This window comes from Ranitomeya imitator, chromosome 7, assembly GCF_032444005.1.
Source record: "Ranitomeya imitator isolate aRanImi1 chromosome 7, aRanImi1.pri, whole genome shotgun sequence".
Lineage (NCBI taxonomy): Eukaryota > Metazoa > Chordata > Amphibia > Anura > Dendrobatidae > Ranitomeya > Ranitomeya imitator.
In genome coordinates, this window is record NC_091288.1 from 202,829,817 (window position 1) to 202,855,230 (window position 25,414).

The window sequence follows — 25,414 nt, forward strand, 5'->3', positions numbered from 1 at the left end:
AAATTACTGAGCTAATTTCCTCTAGGAGCGCTGCAGCTCGTGGAGGGTAGCAGCATAATCGGGCACGCGGAGTGTAGTGTGAAGGTGCAATGGCCCCATGTGCCTCGGTGCAGCCTCGCTGCACGCAGCTCCGCCATGTGCATAAAGTTAAGGGTTACCCTAAAACTTTTCTTTGATGGATACCAAAGACGTCATTTGTTTCTTTACTGCACAAAGCATGAACACTTGCTCTGCTTCACAATCCCCTCTCATGACCGACCTATGTGCACATTGTAGACCTCGGTCTCTTTGATCCCCCTCGGATTTCCAGCTCTCGCCCAGCGGAGGGGCTTTGTAACGCGTCACACACATATATGTCAAAGGGCCGTTTGTTTCATTCTTACATTTTAAAATGTGTTATAGCGGCTAGACTGGGACATAATCAATTTCTCAATAAAATAAATCCATTACCTTCCCCAGGGCCTTTGGTTTCAGCCTATTAAACCAGTCGCTTTTTTTTTTTTTCTTTTTCGGTTTTGTTTTGTGAGACGCTTTGATCTGAGACCCCCATAGTTTTACAATGAACAACCCCGGTGCTATCTAAATGGCTTTAATACATTGCTGGGGTGTTGTCTGTGCTCTGCCTGCTCCGGCCTCTCACTCACAAGTGAAAACAGAAAGATTAGGGCTCGTTTTAATAGCGTATCATCATTGGCCAGGGTTAGAAAAATCCAAGACGTAAAACTGGTACTGCTTTATCGTCCCCCATACTTTATACTGCCATCCAACAAGTCACATAGAAGAAAACGGACACCAGGGATTAGCTTGAACCACTGAATGTTTATTTATTGCTATAATGTTTTGCTGGTTTTTTGACTTTTGCTCTTATTTTTTTTTTTCTTTTTTTCTTAGATATTTACACTGTTACATGAAAAGAGAAATTTCAAGTATTATTATAGTCGTCCATTATTTTTATAGCTACAATTGTTCGCCTGTTGCTTTAAGTGACCGCAAAACCATCAAATAAATAACATGGACAAAGATATCCCGATCTGCACCCTAAAAACGTAATACAAGTAAACCAAGATATCACTCTCTTATAAAACATCTGTATAACATTTATACTATTTATTAATGAGCAGAAGGAGCAAGACAAGTCAGCAAGATCAAGATCATCTCGTACATGGTGGTGGGGCATATGGAAGGTTTGGGAGATCCAACGGTGTAGGAGGTGTGGCAGGGGTTAAATTAAAGGAGAAGCTTATATCCACCAATTAAGGATGGATAGAATAAAAATATGTGGTCCATATGTCTCATATTATACAAATACCCTCCAAAAAATACAACTAAACAACAGTAAATGGGGGGGGTGGGGGGGGGGGAATTACATCAATATTACGTTAAAAAAAATCTATTTTATTTACAAAAGCCGGTGACTCGAATTTTAAATTCCCTTTTGTTTTGTTTTTATGCTTTTCTTAGTTTCTTTTCTTTTTTTTTTAATTATGTTAAAAAGCTATATTACATATAAAAATAAAACATCTGTTCGTAGGTGCTTAGTTCTGGAGGCTTTTATCAAGCTTTAAAAATAATATACATAGCAATAATACAATAATAATAATAATAATATGAATAATTATACTTAACAGTGCAAGGTTGGGGAGGATAACACTTTTTTTCTATCTCTTTTTTTTTTTTTTAATACTGCATAAATTGGTTATTAACCCAACAAAAAGAAAAAAAAAATATTAATTTATGGCAATAATTCCTTTTTTTATTTTTTTTTGTCGCTGTTCTTGTTTGTCCCCATCTGGCCTCTTCGTCAGTAACCGGGGGGGGGGGGGGAGGGGGGGGTTTCGAGCCCAGAAAGGGTTAAGGGAGTCCACTCCCCCCACCGCCATAGTTTTCTGCTGTCAACCAGTTGAACTGTGGTTGTATTCACTATCCAGTTCCCCAGTGTCAATGGCAAAAAAAAAAAAAAAGCACCAGGTTTCTTGTCCTTTAACAGTGCAAGGATTAACCAGTGACCCATTCAGCTCTCGAGTCTTTTCACCGATGAGCAGCAATTAACACGAGCACTTGCATTCAGATAATATTGGATACTGGAAAGGGATCCATGTGCAGAACCGTTGCCTTGACCAGCCCTGGCAGTGCCACCTTAAAAAAATTTTGGTGACAGATTTATGGGGTCTGCAGTACATACCCTCCGGTAAGGAGCAGGACTTCTCTGCAAAGCATAGTCCTTCCTTGATGAACCTTGGCCAAAACCTGATCCCTAGATCCTTCCAGGTGTACAGTACCGGGCAGTAGGTGTAAGCCCACAACCACTGCAGGAACTTCCGCCTGGCTTTCTTGCCTATCTTGATCCTGCCACCATAAGGTGCTTCGCTGAGGTCCATCTTCTTGAGCTCAATTGGTAGCGAGCCAAGGGTTTTCGTTTTTGTCAATGAGTCTTGGGTAGACATGTTAACAAGGTTGGGCAAAACCACCGCCATAAAGTTGGGGTCAAAGTTGCTGCCAAGTTTCTTCCTCAGTGTCCTCTCATCCAAGTCCTGCTCTTTTGGATCTTGTTCTGGATCCGGATGCTCGATAACAGGTAAGACAGGTAAGTCTCCACTCGGAGAAGGTCGAAACCTGAGAAACGGTTGGCAAGACCCCTGATGGTGCACCAAAACCAGGCAGGAGCAAAGAAGAACTGCTTGAGGCAGATTTATCCTCTTCATGATTTTTGGTGCCCCCTCTTCGGAGAAGAACAGAGTTCTCCCAACCCCACCTTCCCGATGGAGTTTTTTTTGTCAATGGAAAGAGTAAATTTTGCAAATAATCCAACAAGAGTATAGACGGCACCTGGGTTCTAGTAAAATGTTATTTTCCCCCCAAAACAAATCACTTGTATTCTTTCCTCGGCCCGTTTGGTTGAGCGCAGAAATAGACACAAAGTCCAGAGAAGATGCTTAAAATAGATCAGCGGCGCGTGTGACACACACACACAGATGGATATACTGTATGTGATCTCCAGCCTTGTGGAGCCAGGAAGTTCTCACAGAGAGGTAGCTGTGTCCGTCAGCAGGGAGAACCACACAAGGAAAGCAAAGATCTTTAATTTACCCCTTTTCTCCAACTTTTTTTTTTTTCAGTCCTCCCCCTTCCCTCTCTCTCTCCTTCTTTCCTTTCTTACTTCGGTGAAGGATCTGGCTCTCAGGACATAAAAATTCACAGTGGAATAGTCTCCATCCCCATGGTGACATCCAGGACAACTTGTCTAGACTCTGCAATACAGTCTGGGCTCAGGGAAGGAGCCAATGGTATAAAAATAATTAAAATTAATCCTTTCAAATTGGGGGGGAAAATTATAGGCAGGGAGGTATGGCTGCCAGCGTATCCAAAAAAATCGTACTCTTTCCAAGTTCTGAGTCTTTAAAACTTCTGCGGACAAAAATAGGACAACCCTTCAAAATATCCTAATACTGTAAAACGTTCTTTCTTCATTTAGACAGTTCCAAAATCCCAGAAGAGATGCAGACCTGCGTTGAGGTAAGGCTTCATTTTGGAGGATTTTTTATTTTATTTTATTTTTTTGCAGAAGTAGCTGTTATCCAAGGACTCTGCCGGCCGCGAGGGAAGAATTGGGGTCTTGTCACAATTCCTCTGGCTCCAGTCTTTGTATAGAGAGGGTAACGAGCCTTTTTTTTAGGAGCAAATGAAAAGACATAGAGGGCAGTGAGACAGCAGACACATGGAGCTGTGTGTGTGCAAGAAGGGGGCCCTTTTTTGAAAAAAAAAAATGCAAAGCTCTTTCTTTTCTTTTTCTAGCTGCTTTGGGTGCAAATGAGATGTGGCTGCTTGCGGAGGATTAAAACTTTCTTTTATAATACAGCGCGCAGACTTTCGCAGTATCACATTGCCCAAGCCAGCTTTATATCCAGATGTCCTTCAGAGTTCAAGCATGGTGTCTACCATTCTGGCTTCCTCTGCGAATGGCCCCAGGGTCTGTCTCAATGCAGTGGCCAGATGGGAGCTGGAGAGCAGCAGGTTACTGGTGCCTGTGAGCTGGGATGTCCAGTGCAGGTGCTTTGCAGGGTTCTGTCCTTCCTCTGTACCTGCTGGTCACCTTCCTCTGTGCAGAGCTTGCAGTAGAGTGACTTTCCCCTGGTGCTGCTCACTCCTGAATGTGCTGCGCTCCACTGTCCAATGCAGGTTAAATATCTCCCCCTGATGGTGTGAATTGTTAACTGACACTACCCACTGCAGTCACTCCCCCCCCAAACACACTCTCACATACTCTCTGACAGCCTTTCCACAACAGCCTCCCCCCTCCGTCCCTTCCCAGACCCCCTAACCAATTGAGTGTGTCTTCTGGGTCCTTGGACCCTGGGACGTCTCTTGTTAATCCCATGCAGAGTGGAAAGGGGGGAGAAAGTGTGCAGCTATCATACACTACTGGCAATTCTGCACTAAAGTCTCAGGTCGCTATCAGCAACAGCAAAAAAAAAGATGCTATCAAATTTTTTATCAATTTTTTTTTATTAACCGGTTGCTTTCTATATTAGATTTTGATATTCGACATAGAAAGTAAATGGTTAAAAAAAAAATGATGAAAAATTTGATGGCATTCGAGGATTCTCTAAGATCACACAAATGGCGAGACACTTTGCTGCTATCCAGAAGTATTGTACTTTTCAACAATTGCACAAATTGGACAGAAATCACTTGGACAGGCTTGCGGGGTATCTATTTTTTATTTTATTTTTTTTGATAGGTTATATAGGATGTACCAAACTGGGTGACAAATTTTCAAGTAAAAATGGCCAGAATTTAATCTGGAGTAAAAAAACCAAAATGCTTCTGACCAGTTGGCAAATAGGACTCATAAAGACTGGATCTGTTTACATTTGGCCATATATATGGTAGTTTTAGGGTACATGCCCACGATCAAGAATTGCTGAGGGTTTGACGCTGCGTATTTATGCAGCATCAAACCCGCAGTGACCAGATGTTACAGCATAGTTTATAGAATTTCTGGAAATCCTATGTCCACTATGCGTGCATAGTCGCCTGCGGATCACCCGCGGAGACTAACATGCGGCGCGTCTTTCAAGACTGCAGCATCTCAATTTTTCTTGCAGCGAACATACACTGTGTCCAAAGCGCTGCTACTTCTGGATCGTGGGAACATACCCTTATATTAATTTATGCCGCCATGGGCTTGTTGATGTCTCTCACTATTTTTCAGGAGCACGCGGGAAGCGGTCCATAGATCTCACTATTAAGGCTATGTTCACACTCTGCGTTTTTTGCTGATTTTTTAATGCAAATTTTAAGCTGCGTTTTACAGTACCAGTAAAAGCTATGAGATTTCAGAAATCTCATGCACACACGTTTGTTTTTTTTCCTGGCTGAATTGGGAAACTGCTGCATTTTTTTTTAAACGGTGGCATGTCATTTCTATCAGGATTTTTGCTGTGTTTTTTTTTCCACCCATAGAAAGCAGTGAGAAAATGTGAAAACGCACAAAAAAAAACACGGGCATTGGGTTTTGCTGCGTTCTTGGTGAAAAAAACCTAAAGAAGTTGCATTTTGTTTTTTGGGGGGCACTAAACTTTGTCAGCATGCACAAGAGACAATAAAAACGCAGGAAAAAAATGCAGCAAAACCTGCTTTGTGTAAGCATCTTCTTTACTGCCAAGAGAGCAGGTTTAGTAACGTGTGAACATGGCTTAATATGATTGAACATGATTTTCAGTAGCTTTTTTGCACAATTCTTTAGTGCTGTTCAGACTTTCAGGACTTAAAAAAAGTGAAATATATCAAACAGGGTGATTCCAAAAGATTTCAATGTGTGCGGATAATTAAATTAGCGCCATAAATATTCATAGCGAGGACTCATGATGGATCCTATCTGGCTCACAGCTCCCTGCAGCCTGTATGTTCCTATAGTAAATCCCAGTATTCTGTAGCCAGCAGTGGGGGCTGGGTGAGGGTGGAAAACTATATGCCTCTTAGTACAGACTGGATCCCAGCGGAGACTACGGTGCCAACCAGTCATGTATTCAGCTCAGGGGTAGCCTACTATCCAGCTATAGTACGATGATGATTAAGGATACTCCCGGCAGGTTGCCTTACTTATTTATCAGAGTATCTAGATCAATGTGATTTATTAAGTACTCGGAACGATTATATAAGGATACAATGAGATAAATTCAGTTATCTATGATTTCCAATGTGGACATTCTTACTCCCTTCTCAGTCCTGGTTCTGGACTCAAAAGACAATTCCTAAAATGAAGTTCGTTGATCATGGCAGGTCTGGCTACTCTCACCTGTCACATAACACAACATGGCGGCAATTCATAAAGATGCCCCTGATATAAATGCCGCCGTTCTCCTGAATCCGGCGATATTTTTCTTTTGTTGCTGCGCCTCTATGTTCCTGAGATATGACCTCTTCTACCCTGTATATATATATATATATATATATATATATATATATATATATATATATATATATATATATATATATATATATATATATATAAATCTAGTCCTTTTTAGCCAACTGGGTGAGGTCATAGAGAGAAGAGCTGCTGATCACACCCACTTGGCTAAAATGTCTAGATTTACTTAAAGGGAAGAGGGAGCCATATCTCAGGAACAGAGAGGAGTAGGAGAAAAAGAAAAGCAATGTCAGATTCAGGAAAACAGCGGCATTTCCACGGGGTATAAGAATACAAAACATGCTTATGGCAAGTGACAGTGGCCGGCCACACAAGCTGGATAACTGTATGCCAAACTCTCATTCAGCCAACAACTATTCCTCCATATAAATGTACGATTGGTACGACCAAGCATGCATTTGTCCTCAGTAGGGAAAGGGGGATAAGCTGCTACCCGACACCTCTGTCGCCTGCTTATTACTGTTGAAAACAAAGGATCAGGCATGTTGAAATCCAACAGCCCAATCCTTCTTTACCACAAAAGTTTGCCCCCCCATAAAATATTATAAGACCACCAACTTGAAGAGTTATAGACCCATTACACATACTAATAACTATCACTAGAGCAGTATTAGATTAATCAGTTTTGGGACGGCCAATATTACATGGGTGTCAATAATTTAGGATTCTTCAACCCTGTGGTCTCCTGGTATGGCATCAGTTGTGGGCAGGTACAGCTTGGACGGACTTCTATCTTATAGGGTGGTCCTCCAATCTGAAAGGTGGGACATCTGTACTGTAGTACCTAACAGCGCCACTCTTCTCCGTCTGGCTGTGTCTGGTATTGCAGCTTAACGCTCTTCACTTGCTTCTTTGACTGCAGAGCTTTCACTGAACTTTCCGTCACTGGGACAAAAGGACCAACGTGCTGCCCTCGTCTGTAGAATAGTACCCTGGTCCAGACAAATGCCCCGCTTGCCGCCCCCTTAGCTCTGCCTCTTGTCCAGCAGTCACATATTTGATAGCTTGTCCTAAGGTTCGGCCACACGTGATACATTGGGAAGAAGTCCACAATGTCCGCATTATTACAGGCGCCCAACATAGGTGAAGTCAGGCCCGATAGAAGAATGCACTAAATTCATCACAAACATTCTGGATACAGACATCGGGGACCATGAAAATCTGGAAAATAAAGATGCAGATCAAATAAAAGTTTTCTTCACACAGCAACTAATAAAAAAAAAATAGTCCGCGTTGGTGGCCCAGATATTTCGGCATCTATAAATAATTTTTGTTTAAAACTTTACTTTTTTTTTATTTTATTTTTCATCTGCACAACAGCACAAAGAAATGTATTTATTGTTCTGGCAGGCACATTTTTACTACGTTTATATCAGTTACACGGTTTCAGAAAATTGGCAGCAATAACAGTGTTCCAGTGTAAAAAGCGTGGCAATTACTTTTTACTGTGTACACCTTGTGCGGCTGAACACCTGTACGGCATGGCTGCTGCACTGTGCAGAGGTATTTCCATACGTTTAATGACCAAGCTCTGCTTTTGTAAACTCTGTTGTGGTGACTTACTCATACACCAGAGAGATGGCTTGTGCCTCATACTGGAAGATCTGGCGATAGTGGATCAATAGTGGCATTGGATATAGTCCTGAAACATGGATGAGACCTACAGGGCACAGATTAGATAGATAGATAGATAGATAGATAGATAGATAGATAGATAAATAATAGATAAAAAGATAATAGAGAGATGATAGATAATAGAGAGATAGATAATAGATGATAGATAATAGAGAGATAGATAATAGATATATAATAGATGATAGATAGATAATAGATAGATGATGGATAGATAGATAATAGATAGATGATAGAGAGATAATATATATATATATATATATATGATATAGAAAGCTATGATATAGATAAGCAATGGATAGATAGATAGATACATAATAGATGATATATGAAATAGATGCTTGTTCTATAAGGAGATACTAGATACCGCAGATATGAGAGGAGATAAATGAAAGATATAATAGAAAGGAAGAGACACGATAGGTTAAGAGATAGATACAGTATGAGATATATGGGACAGATATATATTAAAGCAGGGTTTTGCTATGTATTCTGAGAGAAGCATGATGTAGGGGCTGAGAGCCTGATTCCAGCGATGTGTTACTTACTCTACTGTGTGCTGTTGTTTCAATACAATCAGTGTTTAATCAGCAGTAGATTATACCTACAGAACTAGGTGTCTCGTGCCTCCTGGTCCAACCCTGCCTCCACCACTGATTGGTAGCTTTCTGTCAAAATACAGTGTACACAGAAGTCTGCCAATCAGTGGTGTGGGCAGGGTTATACAGGGCTCAGCATTCAGAGAAGTGATAAATCTGCAGCAGAGAAAACTGTGAATGTATCAAAATGACAGCAAGGAGCCCAGTAAGTGAGACATTGCTGGAATTGGGGTCTCTGCCGCTACATCATGCTACTCTCAGATTACACAGCAAAAAACCAGGTGATAGATTCCCTTTAAATAGATATTAGACATATGGACAAATAAAAGATGTGAGATAGGTATTAGGCGAATGGGCAAATAGATATTAGAGGGTAAGATCAATATGTGATACAATATATATAGATATATATTAGATTTGTGCTAGATATTAGATACGAGATAGATGTTGTATTAGTAGCTATAACAGCGACTGATTTAATCAGGTTTAAGATCTCCTTATGTAGAATTTCTGAAGCCACGCAGTATGGGAACAATAGATGAATCCGATGGGTTTGGCAGGAGCAACTGACCATCTAATGTGTATGGCCATTGTGCCGAATAGACAGATGTATAGAGATTGGATGGATGGATCAATGGATGGATGGATGGATAGGTGATGGATACGATTAGGTGGAATTTTTAACCTAGGTACATAGATACTGTTTATACATATTCAGGTAGACAGGTAGATAGATGCATGGATATTAGATCCATAGATATGAAATATATATATGAGATAGATTGATTAATAGATATGTCATAAATTCATAGATTTGAGTTAGATATTAAATGGACAGATTTGACCTTCATTGATAAATGGGTGTTAAATGGAATCTGTCAGCAGGTTTTGCTATGTAATCTGAGAGTAGCATGATGTAGGGGCAGAGACCCTGATTCAGGCGATGTATCACTTACTGGACTGCTTGATGCAGTTTTGATAGAATTCCTCTTTTAGCTGTTGTAGATGTAGCAGAGCTCAGAATGCTGAGTTGTGAATAACCCCGCCCACACCACTGATTGGCAGATCCCTGTGTACACTGTCAGGAAGCTGCCAATCACTGGCGGGGGCGGGGTTAGATATGTTAGTTCCCTGACACAAGACACATAGTCCTGCAGTGATAATCTCCTGCTGATAAAACACTGATCATAGTGATACTATATTAATAATTTAGAAAGGACAACGGTGGTGACCGATCCCCTTTTAAATATGAATAGATAGAGCGCAGTGCAGTCTTCTTTTCTGTACATCTCAGACTTCTTACATAATATTTGCTCAATCAAAATTCCCTTTAGCCACAACGTATTTTAATAACCTTAAAGTAGTTTTCACGAGTGAATGCAAACACACAAGCAGATATTTTTACGTTGTTTTTTTTTTCTTACTGACTGTGGTTACAGTTACTGGCATATGGTGATGGTAAGTGGGTCATTAGTGTACCATCTAATTTTTTTTTTTTGAGGGGGGTGGGGGTTAGTTGGGGGTTGTTTTTCAACCACTGCTATAGAGGAGCATAAAGATGCTGGGGGGGTGAACAGTGGGACAGAGGCTGTTTTCAGTTTGGAGAAAGGAAGGCCTGTTACAAGGCTCGATTCAGGTCATTATGAAGCACACAGACTTACTTACAGCTTAATGGGCCACTTCACATCTATGGACTGACTTGACACAGTGAGTTATAGTTTGTGGAGCGTGTAAAACTGAAGATATATATAGCAGCAGTTGTGAGTTTATGATGCTCTGACTGATTCACATAGCTTTCTTAATGCCCCCCGAGAACGGATTGGATTTTGAGCAAGTTTTTATTGGCTGTTGGTTATTCAACATGACGTATTACATGGCTTACTCCAGCCTATGACACTGACGAGCCCTCCGGCTAACATCCCTAGGAAGTAAGAGTCATTGCGACCCATACGGCTGCCATATTGCCCTATAAATAATATGGTACTATGACCCCGTGGAAGGGAGGGCATCTGATCTAATGATAAGCTTGTTTTCTCACTGACAGGGCAGCCTTCAATCCATTAACTGATATAATCTGATATCATCTGCATTATGATATAATCTGCATTCTCAGATCAATTTCCGTAGAATATTAAAGGGGGGTTTCCATATTGAACAGGGTTGTCACAATATGGCTTCCATATGCGTGGTGTTCATCTCATCTGCCAATCGTCCAATGAATGAGCAAATCGCTCGATCGTCGGGTGAAATGATTTTTAAGCTTGTTTAATAACTATTAAGCAAGTTTAAAACTCATTTCACCTGACGAACAAGTGTTTTACTCATTCATTAATTAAGTCATTCAGTATAATCGTTCTTGGAGCTCATCGTCCTGTGTAAACATGTGTTGCCGAGAACAATGATATTCTATGCGCATAGAATAATCTTATTAACGATCTGTTCTGAGTGCACACAGAATAATGTTATTAACAGTTTGTGGACATATTTTTAAGCTGGACACAGGGACCGTATGTAGAAATATGGAAGTGCAATAGCGAAGGCCCGAATTAGGTGTCCCCAGTGGTCACTGGGAGAAAACCACTAATAGTGACAGAGGGCCCATTTCTAACCACTTAGATGCCATGGTCACTATTCGTCACAGCATCCAGAGGGATCAACTGCTGCGTTCAGAGCCAGATCCCTTTACACCACTTACCAGCAGGTCTACTGTCTAAAGCCGCCTGTGCCCGCTCTTTCCCGATTTTCCTTATTTTTGAAATATGTATATGGCGGAAGTCAGGAGAAGTGGACAAACAGCAGAAAGGGGTGAGGGCTAATCGGCACCAGTCCTTCTCCCGGGTCCCATAGTCATTACGTATCCTGCCACCATTGGTGGTAGTCTACCGGTTGCTGTCGAAAGACTTGTAGAATGATAACCATCCTCCACCTTGTACTGTCTCTTCTATATATCAAGTTTTGTGGAGATTAAAGTAAGATGAGTAGATGGAAAATCTGATGGGTCAGGAACGTTTGCCAAGACCCATATACAGTAAAACCTCTCCACCCATTATCCCAATTCAATTTCATGGAGGTTCCACTTCCACTATACATAAGTCATACTGGCTGGCTATGTTGAGAATACCATCCTTTTAGAAGACCTATATTCAATACAACTTTTGGTGGTCATCTCCAAGAGTTTTCACTTCATAAGAATGAAGGCGAAGAAAGTTACAGTGCTTGACTACACTCTGAGGAATATTGTAATAAAGGGAAAGCAGAATCTTGTAGTTCTTCTTTAAAGGCCACAGGATTTCTATAATCTCTTCAGTTTAGCCTGGAACAACAATATGAGGAGAGGGGAGGTAGATGGGTAGGAGGGGGATGCAACTGCAGAACTTTAGCAGTTTTTACAATGTTTTACCCAGTATGTCAACCATATCAGTTATAAAACAAAGCAAAAAAGCAATTACTTGTTTTTCTTAATATTTTTGGGAAAATTTCAAGCAATAAGCAGGATATAGAACTGGGTGCTGTGAATCTGTAGGCATATGTGTGTGTGATCAGGGATCTGAATGGAAGATATATTTAATGACAGTTGCAAAGTGGGAATATCAGTACATTGATCTCAAAATTGTAGATTTGATCAGTTGAGATTACTCAGCCCATACTTCAAAGAATTGTACATTGCTGTGTAAACATTTTTGGCAGGTGTAGAAAAAAATGCTTCAAAGTAAAAAAAGGAAAAAAAAATAACAAAATGCAAAATTAATGGACAAAAGAGATCAACATCTTGGAGAACTAACCACAGATCTTTTGTGTATGAGGCTTGTTCAAATCTTTCTGTCTCTTCATATAATCCCAGACAGACTGGATGATGTGAGATCATCACTTGTGCACCACTCTAGGTGAGTGATAGGTCTTTCTCATGTGTGTTAATAGGAAGAGATCTGTCAATTATCTAGAAAAGTGCAGGTAGATGACTGCCAGGGGCTGCACTGTACTAGTCTGAACTCTCCTTATGGTCCCCAGCTGTTTTTTTTTTCCTCAGGAGTATTTCAGAGAAATAAAAATACCTGGTTGCTATTATGCATCCAGGCTCTGATTCATGCTGCCCATAGTTTTAGCAGCATGAATCAAGTGACAGATTCTTTTTATTTCTTACTAAAACCCTAAATCATTTTGCTAAAATGCACCCTCAAACTTACACTCGTCCTCAAGGAGCTTGAACAGCACATCTTGTAGCCCCATTGTGCTTTAAAATCTTTCCTTACGAGACACCTTGCTGATGCAGTATAACTACCTTGTAGGATCTTGAACAGCACATTTTGTAACCCCAGTTTGCTTTAAAATCTTTGCTTGGGAGATACCTTGCTGATGCTGTATAACTACCTCGTATTAGCTTGAACAGCACATTTCTTAACTCCAGTTTGCTTTCAAATCTGTGCTTGGGAGACATCTTGCTAATGCAGTTTAACTACCTTGTAGGATCTTGAAGAGCACATTTTGTAACTCCAGTTTGCTTTAAAATCTTTGCTTGGGAGATAACTTGCTGATGCTGTATAACTACCTCGTATTAGCGTGAACAGCACATTTTGTAACTCTTTGCCTTAAAATCTGTGCTTGGGAGACATCTTGCTAATGCAGTTTAACTACCTTGTAGGATCTTGAACAGCACATTTTGTAACCACAGTTTTGTTTAAAATCTTTGCTTGGGAAACACCTTGCTGATGCAGTATAACTTCCTTCATAGGAGCTTGAACAGCACATTTTGTAACCCCAGATTGCTTTAAAATCTGTGCTTTGGGGGCATCTTGCTGATGCAGTATAACTGCCTTGTAGGAGCTTGAACAGCACATCTTGTAGCCCCAATCTGTTTTGAAATCTTTGCTTAGGAGACACCTTATGGATGCAGTATAACTACCTTGTGTTTTGTTGCTGCGCTCTGCATGCCATGGTGTGCGTCATGTGACATGAAAATGTCTTCCACAGCCTCACATTTTGAAGCAGAGTTTGGCTGTTCTTCACCCAGTTTTAAGCCTCCCACATAATTGTTTGTGTTTCAGTTGATGACCGTTTCAATTTTCAAATGAAAATGAAAATTCTCATCACCTGTTTGGTGTAATTAGGTACTCATACGCCCAACTATAATCCTATAAAATCTTTGAATTTTAGCAAACATACCTAGAAGAATTGATGCTGTTTTGAAAGCAAGTATTGATTGAATTTAGATCTTTCTTTGCATTTCGTTTAAGGTTAAATTCTTACTTCGTAGCCTTTTCCACGCCTGTCTAACACATTTGTACAGTACTGTGTATATATACAGTATATATACCTTTAGTAGGTGTTTGAGCCTTTTCTGTGCAGCACTTGTGCTCGCTCACCACCAGAGGCCGCCGATGCTTTCTTCTGCATGACACGTTCTCTCCCCACATACTCTTGTAGACTGAGGCTCCAGCCTGTTTATTGGTGCTAAACAGTTTATTATGAGGCCGGCGGTGATAATGAATGTGTTCCCTTGGAAACCGCATCAATAATAGCGGAATAGCTCTGGCGCCAAACCTTTGATAGCAGGAAAGAGCCCTGTGTGTGTCTCTCCCTCTGTTTATCTATATGTCAGCTCGTGTGCTTGGCTGTAATCACCTGTATATACATATAGTATATATATTTATAATGTGTCGGTGCCTGTGGCAGACAGTTCCAAAGTGCAAGGATGCTTGTGCTATATTATAGCCTGATGATAAGGGATAAACTCTGCCTAGCTTGTGTTAGTATTCATTTTCAGCCTGTTGGAGCGCTGTTTGTTTGTTGCATGATCTAAGTCAGCGGGCTTTATATTGTGATATGTAAAGTGCTGTGACAGCCGATAGCACTATATACGGATGAACCATGGAGGTCTCAAAACCGCACTGAACTTTCATGAGATGTCTCTTGCCAATATACCGTAGATACAGATAATTAATAAATAATGACACAAAAATACTGAAAAGTACAGATTTACCTGTGACCTCAGTTTTGCAGTTACATCCTGTATTCTCCTCCAGAGCCACAATCACTATTCTGCTGGTGCAGTCACTATGTACATACGTTACATTACTGATCCTGTACTGATCCTGTGTTACATCTGTATTATACTCCAGAGCTGCACTCACTATTCTGCTGGTGGAGTCACTGTATACATACATTACATTACTGATCCTGAGTTACACCCTGTATTATACCCCAGAGCTGCACTCACTATTCTGCTGGTGGAGTCACTGTGTACATACATTACATTACTGATCCTGAGTTACACCCTGTATTATACCCCAGAGCAGCACTCATTATTCTGCTGGTGGAGTCACTATGTACATACATTACATTACTGATCCTGAGTTACACCCTGTATTATACCCCAGAGCTGCACTCACTATTCTGCTGGTGCAGTCACTATGTACATACATTACATTACTGATCCTGAGTTACATCCTGTATTATACCCCAGAGCTGCACTCACTATTCTGCTGGTGGAGTCACTATGTACATACATTACATTACTGATCCTGAGTTACACCCTGTATTATACCCCAGAGCAGCACTCATTATTCTGCTGGTGGAGTCACTATGTACATACATTACATTACTGATCCTGAGTTACACCCTGTAGATCTTTTATTATAAAAATGAAAAACATAACAATAATAATAGCAGAAAACATAACAAAAATATTAGCCAGAAAATAAACAGTATACTGAACACTGGGTCCAGCCGCTCATTCTCTCCTCTCACACAGTATATACAGTATATACAGAATAACTACTTTGACTCTGGTCCGGTCACCAAACAAAATAATAATAACAAATAAAATAAACAATGGCAAACAAACTTTATACATTACCTTTTTTTTTTTTTTTTTTAAATAAAATAACTACAAATTAAACAAATATATACAATACTAAGCTATCCTTCATTCCCAACCCCCCGCACTGACCTGAGAGCTGGTCCTGCGTCTCATGCCTCAGTCCATGTCCAACGTCCATAGGCCAGATCAGGCAGTATTAAGGTACCTTCACACATAACGATATTGTTAACGATATCGTTGCTTTTTGTGACGTAGCAACGATATCGTTAATTAAATCGTTATGTGTGACAGCGACCAACGATCAGGCCCCTGCTGGGAGATCGTTGGTCGCTGAATAAAGTCCAGAACTTTATTTCGTCGCTGGACTCCTGCTGACATCGCTGGATCGGCGTGTGTGACACCGATCCAGCGATGTCTTCACTGGTAACCAGGGTAAACATCGGGTAACTAAGCGCAGGGCCGCGCTTAGTAACCCGATGTTTACCCTGGTTACCATCCTAAAAGTAAAAAAAAAAAAAAACGCTACATACTTACCTACAGCCGTCTGTCCTCCAGCGCTGTGCTCTGCACTCCTCCTGCACTGGCTGTGAGCGTCGGTCAGCCGGAAAGCAGAGCGGTGACGTCACCGCTCTGCTTTCCGGCCGCTGTGCTCACAGCCAGTACAGGAGGAGTGCAGAGCACAGCGCTGGAGGACAGACGGCTGTAGGTAAGTATATAGTGTTTGTTTTTTTTTACTTTTAGGATGGTAACCAGGGTAAACATCGGGTTACTAAGCGCGGCCCTGCGCTTAGTTACCCGATGTTTACCCTGGTTACCGGCATCGTTGGTCGCTGGAGAGCGGTCTGTGTGACAGCTCTCCAGCGACCAAACAGCGACGCTGCAGCGATCCGGATCGTTGTCGGTATCGCTGCAGCGTCGCTTAATGTGAAGGGGCCTTTAGGGTACCGTCACACTAAAACGACGCTGCAGCGATACGACAACGATGTCGATCGATGCAGCGTCGCTGTTTGGTCGTTGGAGAGCTGTCACATAGACAGCTCTCCAGCGACCAACGATCCCGAAGTCCCCTGGTAACCAGGGTAAACATCGGGTTACTAAGTGCAGGGCCGCGCTTAGTAACCCGATGTTTACCCTGGTTACCAGCGTAAATGTAAAAAAAACCAAACACTACATACTTACATTCCTGTCGCGTCCCTCGGCGCTGTGCTTCTCTGCATTGACTGTGAGCGCCGGACCAGCCGGAAAGCAGAGCGGTGACGTCACCGCTGTACTTTACGGCTGGCCAGCGCTCACCAGTCACTGCGGGAAGCTGAAGGCGAGGGACATGACCAGACACCGGGAAGGTAAGTATGTAGTTTTTTTTTTTTTTTACATTTACACTGGTAACCAGGGTAAATATCGGGTTACTAAGCGCGGCACTGCACTTAGTAACCCAATATTTACCCTGGTTACCAGTGAAGACATCGCTGAATCGGCGTAACACACGCTGATTCAGCGATGTCAGCGGGAGATCCAGCGACGAAATAAAGTTTCAAACGATCTGCTACGACGTAAGATTCTCAGCGGGGTCCCTGATCGCAGTAGCATGTCAGACACAGCGAGATCGTAAGGATATCGCTGGAACGTCACGGATCGTGCCGTCCTAGCGATCAAAGTGCCACTGTGTGACGGTACCCTTAGTTTTCCTTCAAACAACCCAGTGTCCCATAGACCCACAAGATCATCCCGCCTCCCCCCTTTTCCCACCACCCAACCTAACACCTACACCCAATTCTATATCCATATATACATTATATACAGCAGCACACACCACAATAATTACACATCATGAAGCCCAAGTTCGGCGCCTGCAGCCCTACATCACTGTATATTGATCAAACAAAACAAAAATCTACAGTGTCAGCAGCAGCCCACCACCAGGGAAGGAGATGACCAGACTAGGGCACACTAAAAGAAAAGCCCCTCCAGAGGAGAGTGGCCCTCCGTGCGCCCAGTCTCCCATACTCCAGAGAGCGCACCTTCACCAGGTCACCGAGTATGGTCCTAAACACATCTTCCACTGGGAGGATTTTTCGTTGTGTCGATACTAAGCACCGTGCATTTCACGTGTGATACCTAACCACTGCGCTAACTAGAAATAAGGTGCAGCGGTCCCGACCACCAAGGTCTCCGAATGCGCCATAGGCCCATTCCGCATAGGAGAGACTGGCCAGCCGAGACCAGCCAATGAAGGCGCCCACCCTGTTGTACACCTCTGTGTTGAAGGAACAATGAAGCAGGAAGTGGTCCATGCTTTCCAGCAAGGTACCACAATGCTCCCAAGGACAATTCCTGTCCTCAGAGCTCCTACACTTCAGATTGTCCCTCACACACAGTTTCCCATGGAAGCAGCGCAAGCCAAGTCCCAAAACTTCGAGGGGATCCTGATAGAATTCAAAAGATGCAAACCCACCCCAAGATCCCGACTTGGGCAGTCCCTGAGCGCCAGAGGCCTCTGGAAATGGGTCAACAGAACCCTATTGTCAAGGAGTTTCCTTGGCAGAGTCCTAATCTCCCACATTCCCAGACCCCACCGACGAATTACCTTCAGAACCAAGGTAGCGTAAGCCGGAAGATGTCCATGTGGTGTGCGAAGATCCTTCACTTGCCCTCCTGTCTCCCATTCCTGGAAGAAAGGCTGAAACCATCCCCTACAGGAGAATACCCACGGAGGACCCCTCTCTTTCTAGAGGTTTGCGATATTGATCTTAATGAAGGTATCCACAAGGAATACCACAGGGTTGACCATACCGAACCCTCCTAGTCTCCTTGTACGGTAAGTAACCTCCCTCTTGACCAGGTTCAGACCAGGGGATGAGCAGACTGTATTTCCTAAGGAAACTGAGGTCTTTTAATGTGTGTAGCAAAATGTTAGAAATGTTCTACCAATCTGTGGTGGCAAGTGCCATCTTTTTTGCAATCACGTGCTGGGGTAGTAGTGTGCGGGCCTCTGATGCTAATAAGCTGAATAAGATTATTAAGAAGGCAAGTTCTGCTGTGGGCTGCAATCTGGACTCTTTTGGGGAGGTAGTGGAGAGAAGAACTCTGAAAAAGTGTATGGCAATTATGAACAATAATGCACATCCATTATATGAGCTATTCATGAGACAGAAGAGCACCTTCAGCAACCGGCTAATACTTCCGAGGTGTAAGAAGGAAAAATATAGGAAATCGTTTGTGCCAACTGCCATGGGAATGTACAACAATAACATTAGGGTTAAACCACCAAGGTGAATGTCTACTTATTTCTCTACATTCAGTTCACTCATTGTGTATGTCCTATTCTAATGTATAATGTTCTTCTGTCAACAAACTGTCATGTCAACTATGGAATTCCTTTATGATTTTTATGATTTAAGTTGTGCTGCTGTGATACCATAATTTCCCACGGGATCAATAAAGTGTATCGTATCGTATCGTATCGTATTCCCCCATAACAGTTGCAAGAACAAACTGTAGACCCGAGTCCAGAGAGATTCCGGCAAGATCCATACACTGCCCAGATAAATCAGTAAAGGGAGCAGGTAAGTTTTAATCAGGTTTACCCTTTCCCTTAGGGTCAAAGACCAACCCTTCCATTGGTTCACCATCTGAGTGGCGATCTCTAGCCTGCTGTCCCAATTTTGTTTGGGGTAATCCCCCTGGCCAAATTCGATGCCAAGGACTTTTGCAGAGACTTTGGGTCCTGGAAGGGTGTCCGGGAGATCAAAACCAGGATCTCCTCCTCCCAGCCAGAGACTTTCACACTTATCCCGGTTGATCTTGGACCCGGATGCCTCCGAATAGCGATCTACCTCTGACATCAGCCACCCTGCCTCTTCATGAGAAGAAACAAACACAGTGACATCATCGGCATACGCCACCACCCTCAGAGTGGCTTCCGGTGCTGCCTGGTCCATCCCGATCCCGGCCAACGGTCCACGCTCCACCCTCCTAACAAGAGGGTCAATCGCAAACACGTACAGCAGCGGGCTCAAGGGACAACCCTGGCGAACACCGGACCCAACCTCAAAAGAGCTGCCAATCCAACCATTCATAAGCGGGAAACTCTCTACCCCACTGTACAAGGTCTTAAGCCAATCAACAAACCCCCCCGGCAGGCCATATCTCAGAAGGACGGACCAGAGGTACTCATGATTAACCCGATCAAACGCTTTTGCCTGGTCCAGTGACAGCATGTACCCCTTCCAGTGACCAGCCCTACCCTGCTCCACTGCCTCTCGGACACAGAGCACAGCAGTAAATGTGCTACGGCCTGGAACAGAGCAATGCTGGGCCCCCGAAAGGAGTCGGGGTGCAACTTTCACCAGCCGATTAAACAGCACCTTTGCCAGAACCTTCCTGTCTGCATTGAGAAGCGCTATGGGACGCCAATTCTCAATGCAAGATGGGTCTTTACCCTTTGACAAGATGATCAGAGCAGACCTCCTCATTGACTTCGGCAGAGTGCCCGAGGAAAGACACTCATTGAATACCTCAGTCAAGAGGGGAACCAAAACGTCCTTAAAGGTCTTATAGAATTCAGATGCTAAGCCATCTGGACCAGGCGATTTTTTGGGGGCAAGCCCTTCAATTGCCAACTGAACTTCCTCTTCCCTGATCATTTCTGTCAAAACGTCAAGAGAGGGGTCTACCTCTGGTTCGGGGACAGCTTCAGCCAGGAAAGCCAACATCTCATCCCAATCAAGATCCCTCTTCCCCAAGAGGTGCGAGTAGAAGGATCTGACAACCTCCAGGATCCCTGATCTGGATCGCCTCAGGGACCCCGTAGTGTCGACCAGTCCTGTAACCACTTTACAATTCACTGACATGTTGCAATTTCTGTAAGGGTCGGGCGAGCGGTACTTCCCGTAATCCCTCTCAAAAACCAAAGATGCGTGTCTATCGTACTGACACCTCATAAGCAAAGATTTCACTCTGGAGATCTCCTCGTGGCTACCTCCAGTTGAGACAAGATGCTCGAGTTTCCTCCTCAGACCCTGATACAGGCGGTACCTGCTCAGACTCCTGAGGCTCGAGAGCTAGCGGAAGAATCTCACCACCCTTTCCTTGAACATCTCCCACCACTCTGACTTACTACTACAAAGATCCAGTAAGGGTACCTGGCTCTGAAGAAAATCCTCAAAGGACTGTCTTATCTCCGCTTCTTCCAAGAGAGACGAATTGAGCCTCCAAAAGCCTCTTCCCATTCGGAAGGTCTCTGTAACATTCAGAGAAAACAAAATTAAACAGTGGTCGGAGAACTCCACATCAACAACAGACACTGCTGAAGAGACAGCTTCCTCCTTTAAATAAAACCTATCTATTCTGGACCTAGTTACCTCTATAACAGGTGAACCCCTCGTGGCCTGGAGTGTGCCGAATGTGGACATTCACCAGGCGAGCCTCACTAGCTATACTATTAAGGGCGACACTATCATAAGTCAGCTTGTCTCTGGAACCTCCTCTATCTCGGGGCCTCGTGACAGCATTGAAGTCCCCTCCAAAGACAAGCTGCCGACTTGCAAAAAGGTAGGGCTTGATCCTCATAAAGAGACACTTCCGGTCCCTCTTAGATTTGGGACCATAGATGTTAATGAGCCGGAGCTCTTGTCCCTTCATGAGGACATCTAAGATCAGGCACCTCCCCATTTCTAACTCAATAACCCGTCGGCATTCCACCGGTGCGGTAAAAAGGACCGCCACTCCGCTATACGGCTCGGCCGCAAGAGACCAATAGGAGGGCCCGAGTCTCCAGTCCCTCTTAGCTTTAAACACATCTGCCATGTTTGGCAGCCTGGTCTCTTGCAAAAAGAAAATGTCAGCTTCAACCCGGCTGAGAAAATCAAAGGCCGCAAATCTAGCTGTATTTGACTTTATGCTGGCGACATCAATGGACGCCAGCGTCAACGGAGTAGGTTCCGCCATCATTGGTGATTGAGTTAGATGGCTTTCTTTTTCCCACTCCCCTTATCCTCTGCCTCAGAGGAGGAATCCTTCCCCCTCTTTAATGACAATGAGGTATCCATTCCCACGTGTTTTTTATTTTTTTCATCCTCGTCTCCGGACTCTGGGCCAGTCCCTCCCTCCAAGGATCTTACATTCCCAGAAGTAGGAGACTCGGCGTCCCCTGTGAGCCCCGCTGAAGCCAGAACCTCACCCTCAGCTTCCTCCTCAGAGGAAGAGATGTTTTGAAGGACTTGGAACCGGTTAGAAAGACCAACCAGAGAGGAGTCTGTTTTTCCTTCCTTAGGTACCTTGGTCAGAGCGGGAGAAGATGTTTTATCTCCCTTCTTTCTCTTCTTTTTGTTGCCGAGCTTACGCTTGTCCTCTAGCCTATTATCCTCATCCATACTTTCATAATGGGAGGACTCTGAGGCAGTGGCACTTTCCTCCCTGTGGATCCTCCTGACCTCCTCATCCAACTCATCATCCCTTGGGGCCTCAGCAGCAAGACTGGCATCCAGAACAGGGGCCGCCCCAGTAGCCCGAGGCTCGCCCAGCTCCCTATCCTGTCTGCACTTGTCTAGATGCCTTAGCTGGGCAGGCATCTTTTTATTGCTTTTCTTCCTTGGCCCCTCAACTCCCTCACCCCTGCAAGTCCCTTCCCCAGCAGAATCAGCCTCACTGCTTTCTCCCACCGGGGTCACGACTGCGTTAGCGAAGGAGCGAGGACAACGGCTGAATGGGTGACCTAACTCACCACACAGGTGACACCTAATCTCCACACAAGATGCAGCAAGATGGCCGCTATCCCCACACAATGCACACTTCTGCACAGTGCAGTTTGCGCTGAAGTGTGTGGGGTCGCCGCACCTGTGACAGAGCTTCGGTTGCCCCTGGTAGAAGACCAGGATACGATCCCTACCCATGAAGGCAGATGATGGTATGTGGGCAACCGTACCACCTGAACGCCTAAGTTTTACCATAAACGTCCAGGCCCCTGACCAGATACCAAACTCATCACGGTTTTTCTTTGGCATTTCTACCACCTCTCCATACCGGCCAAGCCACGCCATGATGTCATAACAAGAAAGTGACTCGTTACAAGTCATCACGGTCACTTTCCTGACTTGGTTTTGGCGAGACACCACCTGAACGGCAATGTCTCGCCAGCCGGGCTCATTTTTTGCCAACTCATAGTTTGACCAGAAGAGCTCAAGCCCCTCCGGCCGAACAAAGCTGACATCAAAATCAGGTGTGGAATAGGGATGTATCAAGGCATTGATGTCAATCGCCCTGAAGCCCATCCCCAGCAGGAGCTCCACAACTTTTGACCTTGGAGGACACTCATCACTGCCCCTCCACTGAAGACGGACCACATTCCTACGCACACTACCCGGCCCGGCTGTTGGGAGGGACCACACTGTATCCCCCCCTCTTTGCTCTCGGAAGGCCCCGAGGCCATGCCTCTCTATCCAGAAGGATAGATCAACCTCTCGACCCTCTACTATTAGTGATCTCTCCCCCCTCTTTAGAGCCTCCAGGAGACGCCGTTGCAACATGCCGTCCCCAGAGCCCGGAGACGAGGAGGATGTCCTATTTCCCCCGGAGGTGACAGCGGCATAACTCCTGACAGGTGCTGCCACCACCGGGGGGGGGGCAACCGGACCAGTGACCACATCCACACCAACAGCATCACCATTACCCACCTCCATAACCCCCTCACACTCTACCAAACCAACAACCACACCACTAGACAAAGAATTTTCCTCATCCATACCCACCACCACATTCACTCCTGCTGGACCAGTGACAACAGGGGGTGACATTTTGACCTCCGCATCATCAGGCACCAGGGGCTGATTCTCCTCCACAGAACTGGAGGTGACCTCACCCCTGGTCTTACGTGTGCCCTCCGCATCATCAGATGATATTTTCCGCTGCTTTACTGTTACCAGGCGCCGCTGATCTTTTGCCACTGTGGGGCGCCGCTGATCCTTTATGTCAGCATCTTGTTGACCAGCAGCGCCAACACAGAACAGGACTCTGGTGGGAGGACCGGAACTCCCAGCCCCAGCAACCCCCTCACACTGCCGCCGCTCCTCAACTACGTGATCAGCGGCAACAGCATTCAGGGGCACCGAGGCTACCGGAGCTGCCCCCGACACCGGGCCGCCCCCCCCTCCCACTGAGGAGTGCACCACAGCATCGTGGCCTGACCATATGCCCGCCGCCGGACCGCCCTCACTGTCCAGCCTCTTGGCTGATGCACCTGCTGCTACGTCCCCGCTACTACAAGCAGAGACGGAGCTCTGCGCCTCATTACCGTACTCTGTAATCTCCCCGCGCCTTTGCACCGGATCCACAGCAGAAACCAGGCTGGGCTGGGCAACGGGGCTTATACAGCGAGCTGACCCTGCAGCTGACTCAGGGGGTACAGGGAGGGGGGCATATACATAGCTTACCGCTTCCTGCAGCTTTGGCTTGGTGGTTTTCTTTGCCTTTTTCTTCTGGCCCCCAGGTGCCTCCTCTGGTAAATCATCACCAAGATGGAAGTTCTGAAGGCACACTGGGGACTCCAGGAGTTTTATCTCTGCCATTAGCGCCCCTCCCTGGCCGATGTCACTGTCCTCCCCAGAGCCAGCAGAACTGCAACGAGATGTCATTGTCGCCTGTCCTGCAGGGACCTCGTTGCACGTGGCCTGTGAGTGACTAAGCAGGCTGCCAGGTGGGGCTTTTTGCTGGTCATCCTCCTCCTCATCATCATCATCATCATCATCCACCTGGCACTCAGGCTGCAGCTCCATCTGCCTTTGCTCTCTGTTGTCAGCCATTTCTCTGAATCGATCTTCATTAATAAGCTTTTCCTTAAACGGTCCACTTTTTTCTCTAAAGAAAGCTTTTCTGACTTCAAGCTCATTTATGTCAATTTTCAGTCTCCTTACCTCCGCCTGGAGCTGATTCTTCCTTGGTTTGGAGGAACCTGCAGCTTTGTTGCTTATACAGCGCAACTCCTCCCGGAGTCTTCTCAGTGTCTTACTCGCGTCTTCATACTCACAGAGGTGGCTCATGACCCGGGAGGCATAGGTGGACACAGACTCCCGGGGTCTCTGCAGCGCCCAACCCTCATCAGTGAGGTCGGTCTCACCTCTGTGAGCACTGAGCTTTCCTCCGGAAGGAACGCCATCTTGCACGCTAGCAGGCTTCTCCTCCATGGAAGCCTTGCGGCTTCTCTGGGTCTCTGCAGACCTAGGGTGAGTAGGAGCCACATTGCTACGACTCCTGGTGGAGCGTCTCACCCCCGAATCCTCTGATGTGCAGGCTGGTTGCTGGTTCCTTCTGCCCCCCGCCAGCCTGGTCCGGGAAGCAGAAGCCTGGGACTTGGCTCCTTCACTCATCCCAGGAAACCCACTCCCTCCCTGGGTAAGAGAGAGAGCAGGTCCCCGGGTGGAGAGGTGGTGGTTCCCAGGAGCTCAGGAGCACGCAGCAGGTTCAGCAGCGACCGCACCCACAATCAACACAATGAGCAGCAGCTGAGCTGCACTCACTACTCTGCTGGTGCAGTCACTGTGTACATACATTACATTACTGATCCTGGGTTACATCCTGTATTATACTCCAGAGCTGCACTCACTATTCTGCTGGTGCAGTTACTGTGTACATACATTACATTACTGATCCTGAGTTACATCCTGTATTATACCCCAGAGCTGCACTCACTATTCTGCTGGTACAGTCACTGTGTACATACATTACATTACTGATCCTGAGTTACATCCTGTATTACACTCCAGAGCTGTGCTCACTATTCTGCTGCTGAAGTTACTCTGTACATACATTACTTATCCTGTACTGATCCTGAGTTACATCCTGTATTACACTCCAGAGCTGTGCTCACTATTCTGCTGCTGCAGTCACTGTGTACATACATTACATTACTGATCCTGTACTGATCCTGGGTTACATCCTGTA

General features: G+C 44.8%; 1 protein-coding gene across 1 annotated transcript; it reads right to left on the reverse strand.

Moving 5' to 3' along the window:
• Positions 1 to 799: 799 nt before the first annotated feature.
• Positions 800 to 4,184, reverse strand: LOC138645256 (noggin-2-like). Its single transcript, XM_069734418.1, has one exon. It carries the CDS (start codon positions 2,700 to 2,702, stop codon positions 2,046 to 2,048), a length of 657 nt encoding a protein of 218 aa, XP_069590519.1. The 5' UTR covers positions 2,703 to 4,184; the 3' UTR covers positions 800 to 2,045.
• Between the last annotated feature and the right edge of the window lie 21,230 nt (positions 4,185 to 25,414).

What these genes read in the sequence shown, in the direction of transcription:
- LOC138645256 (XM_069734418.1), bottom strand. Translation starts at nt 2,702, where the DNA reads ATGAAGAGGATAAATCTGCCTCAAGCAGTTCTTCTTTGCTCCTGCCTG.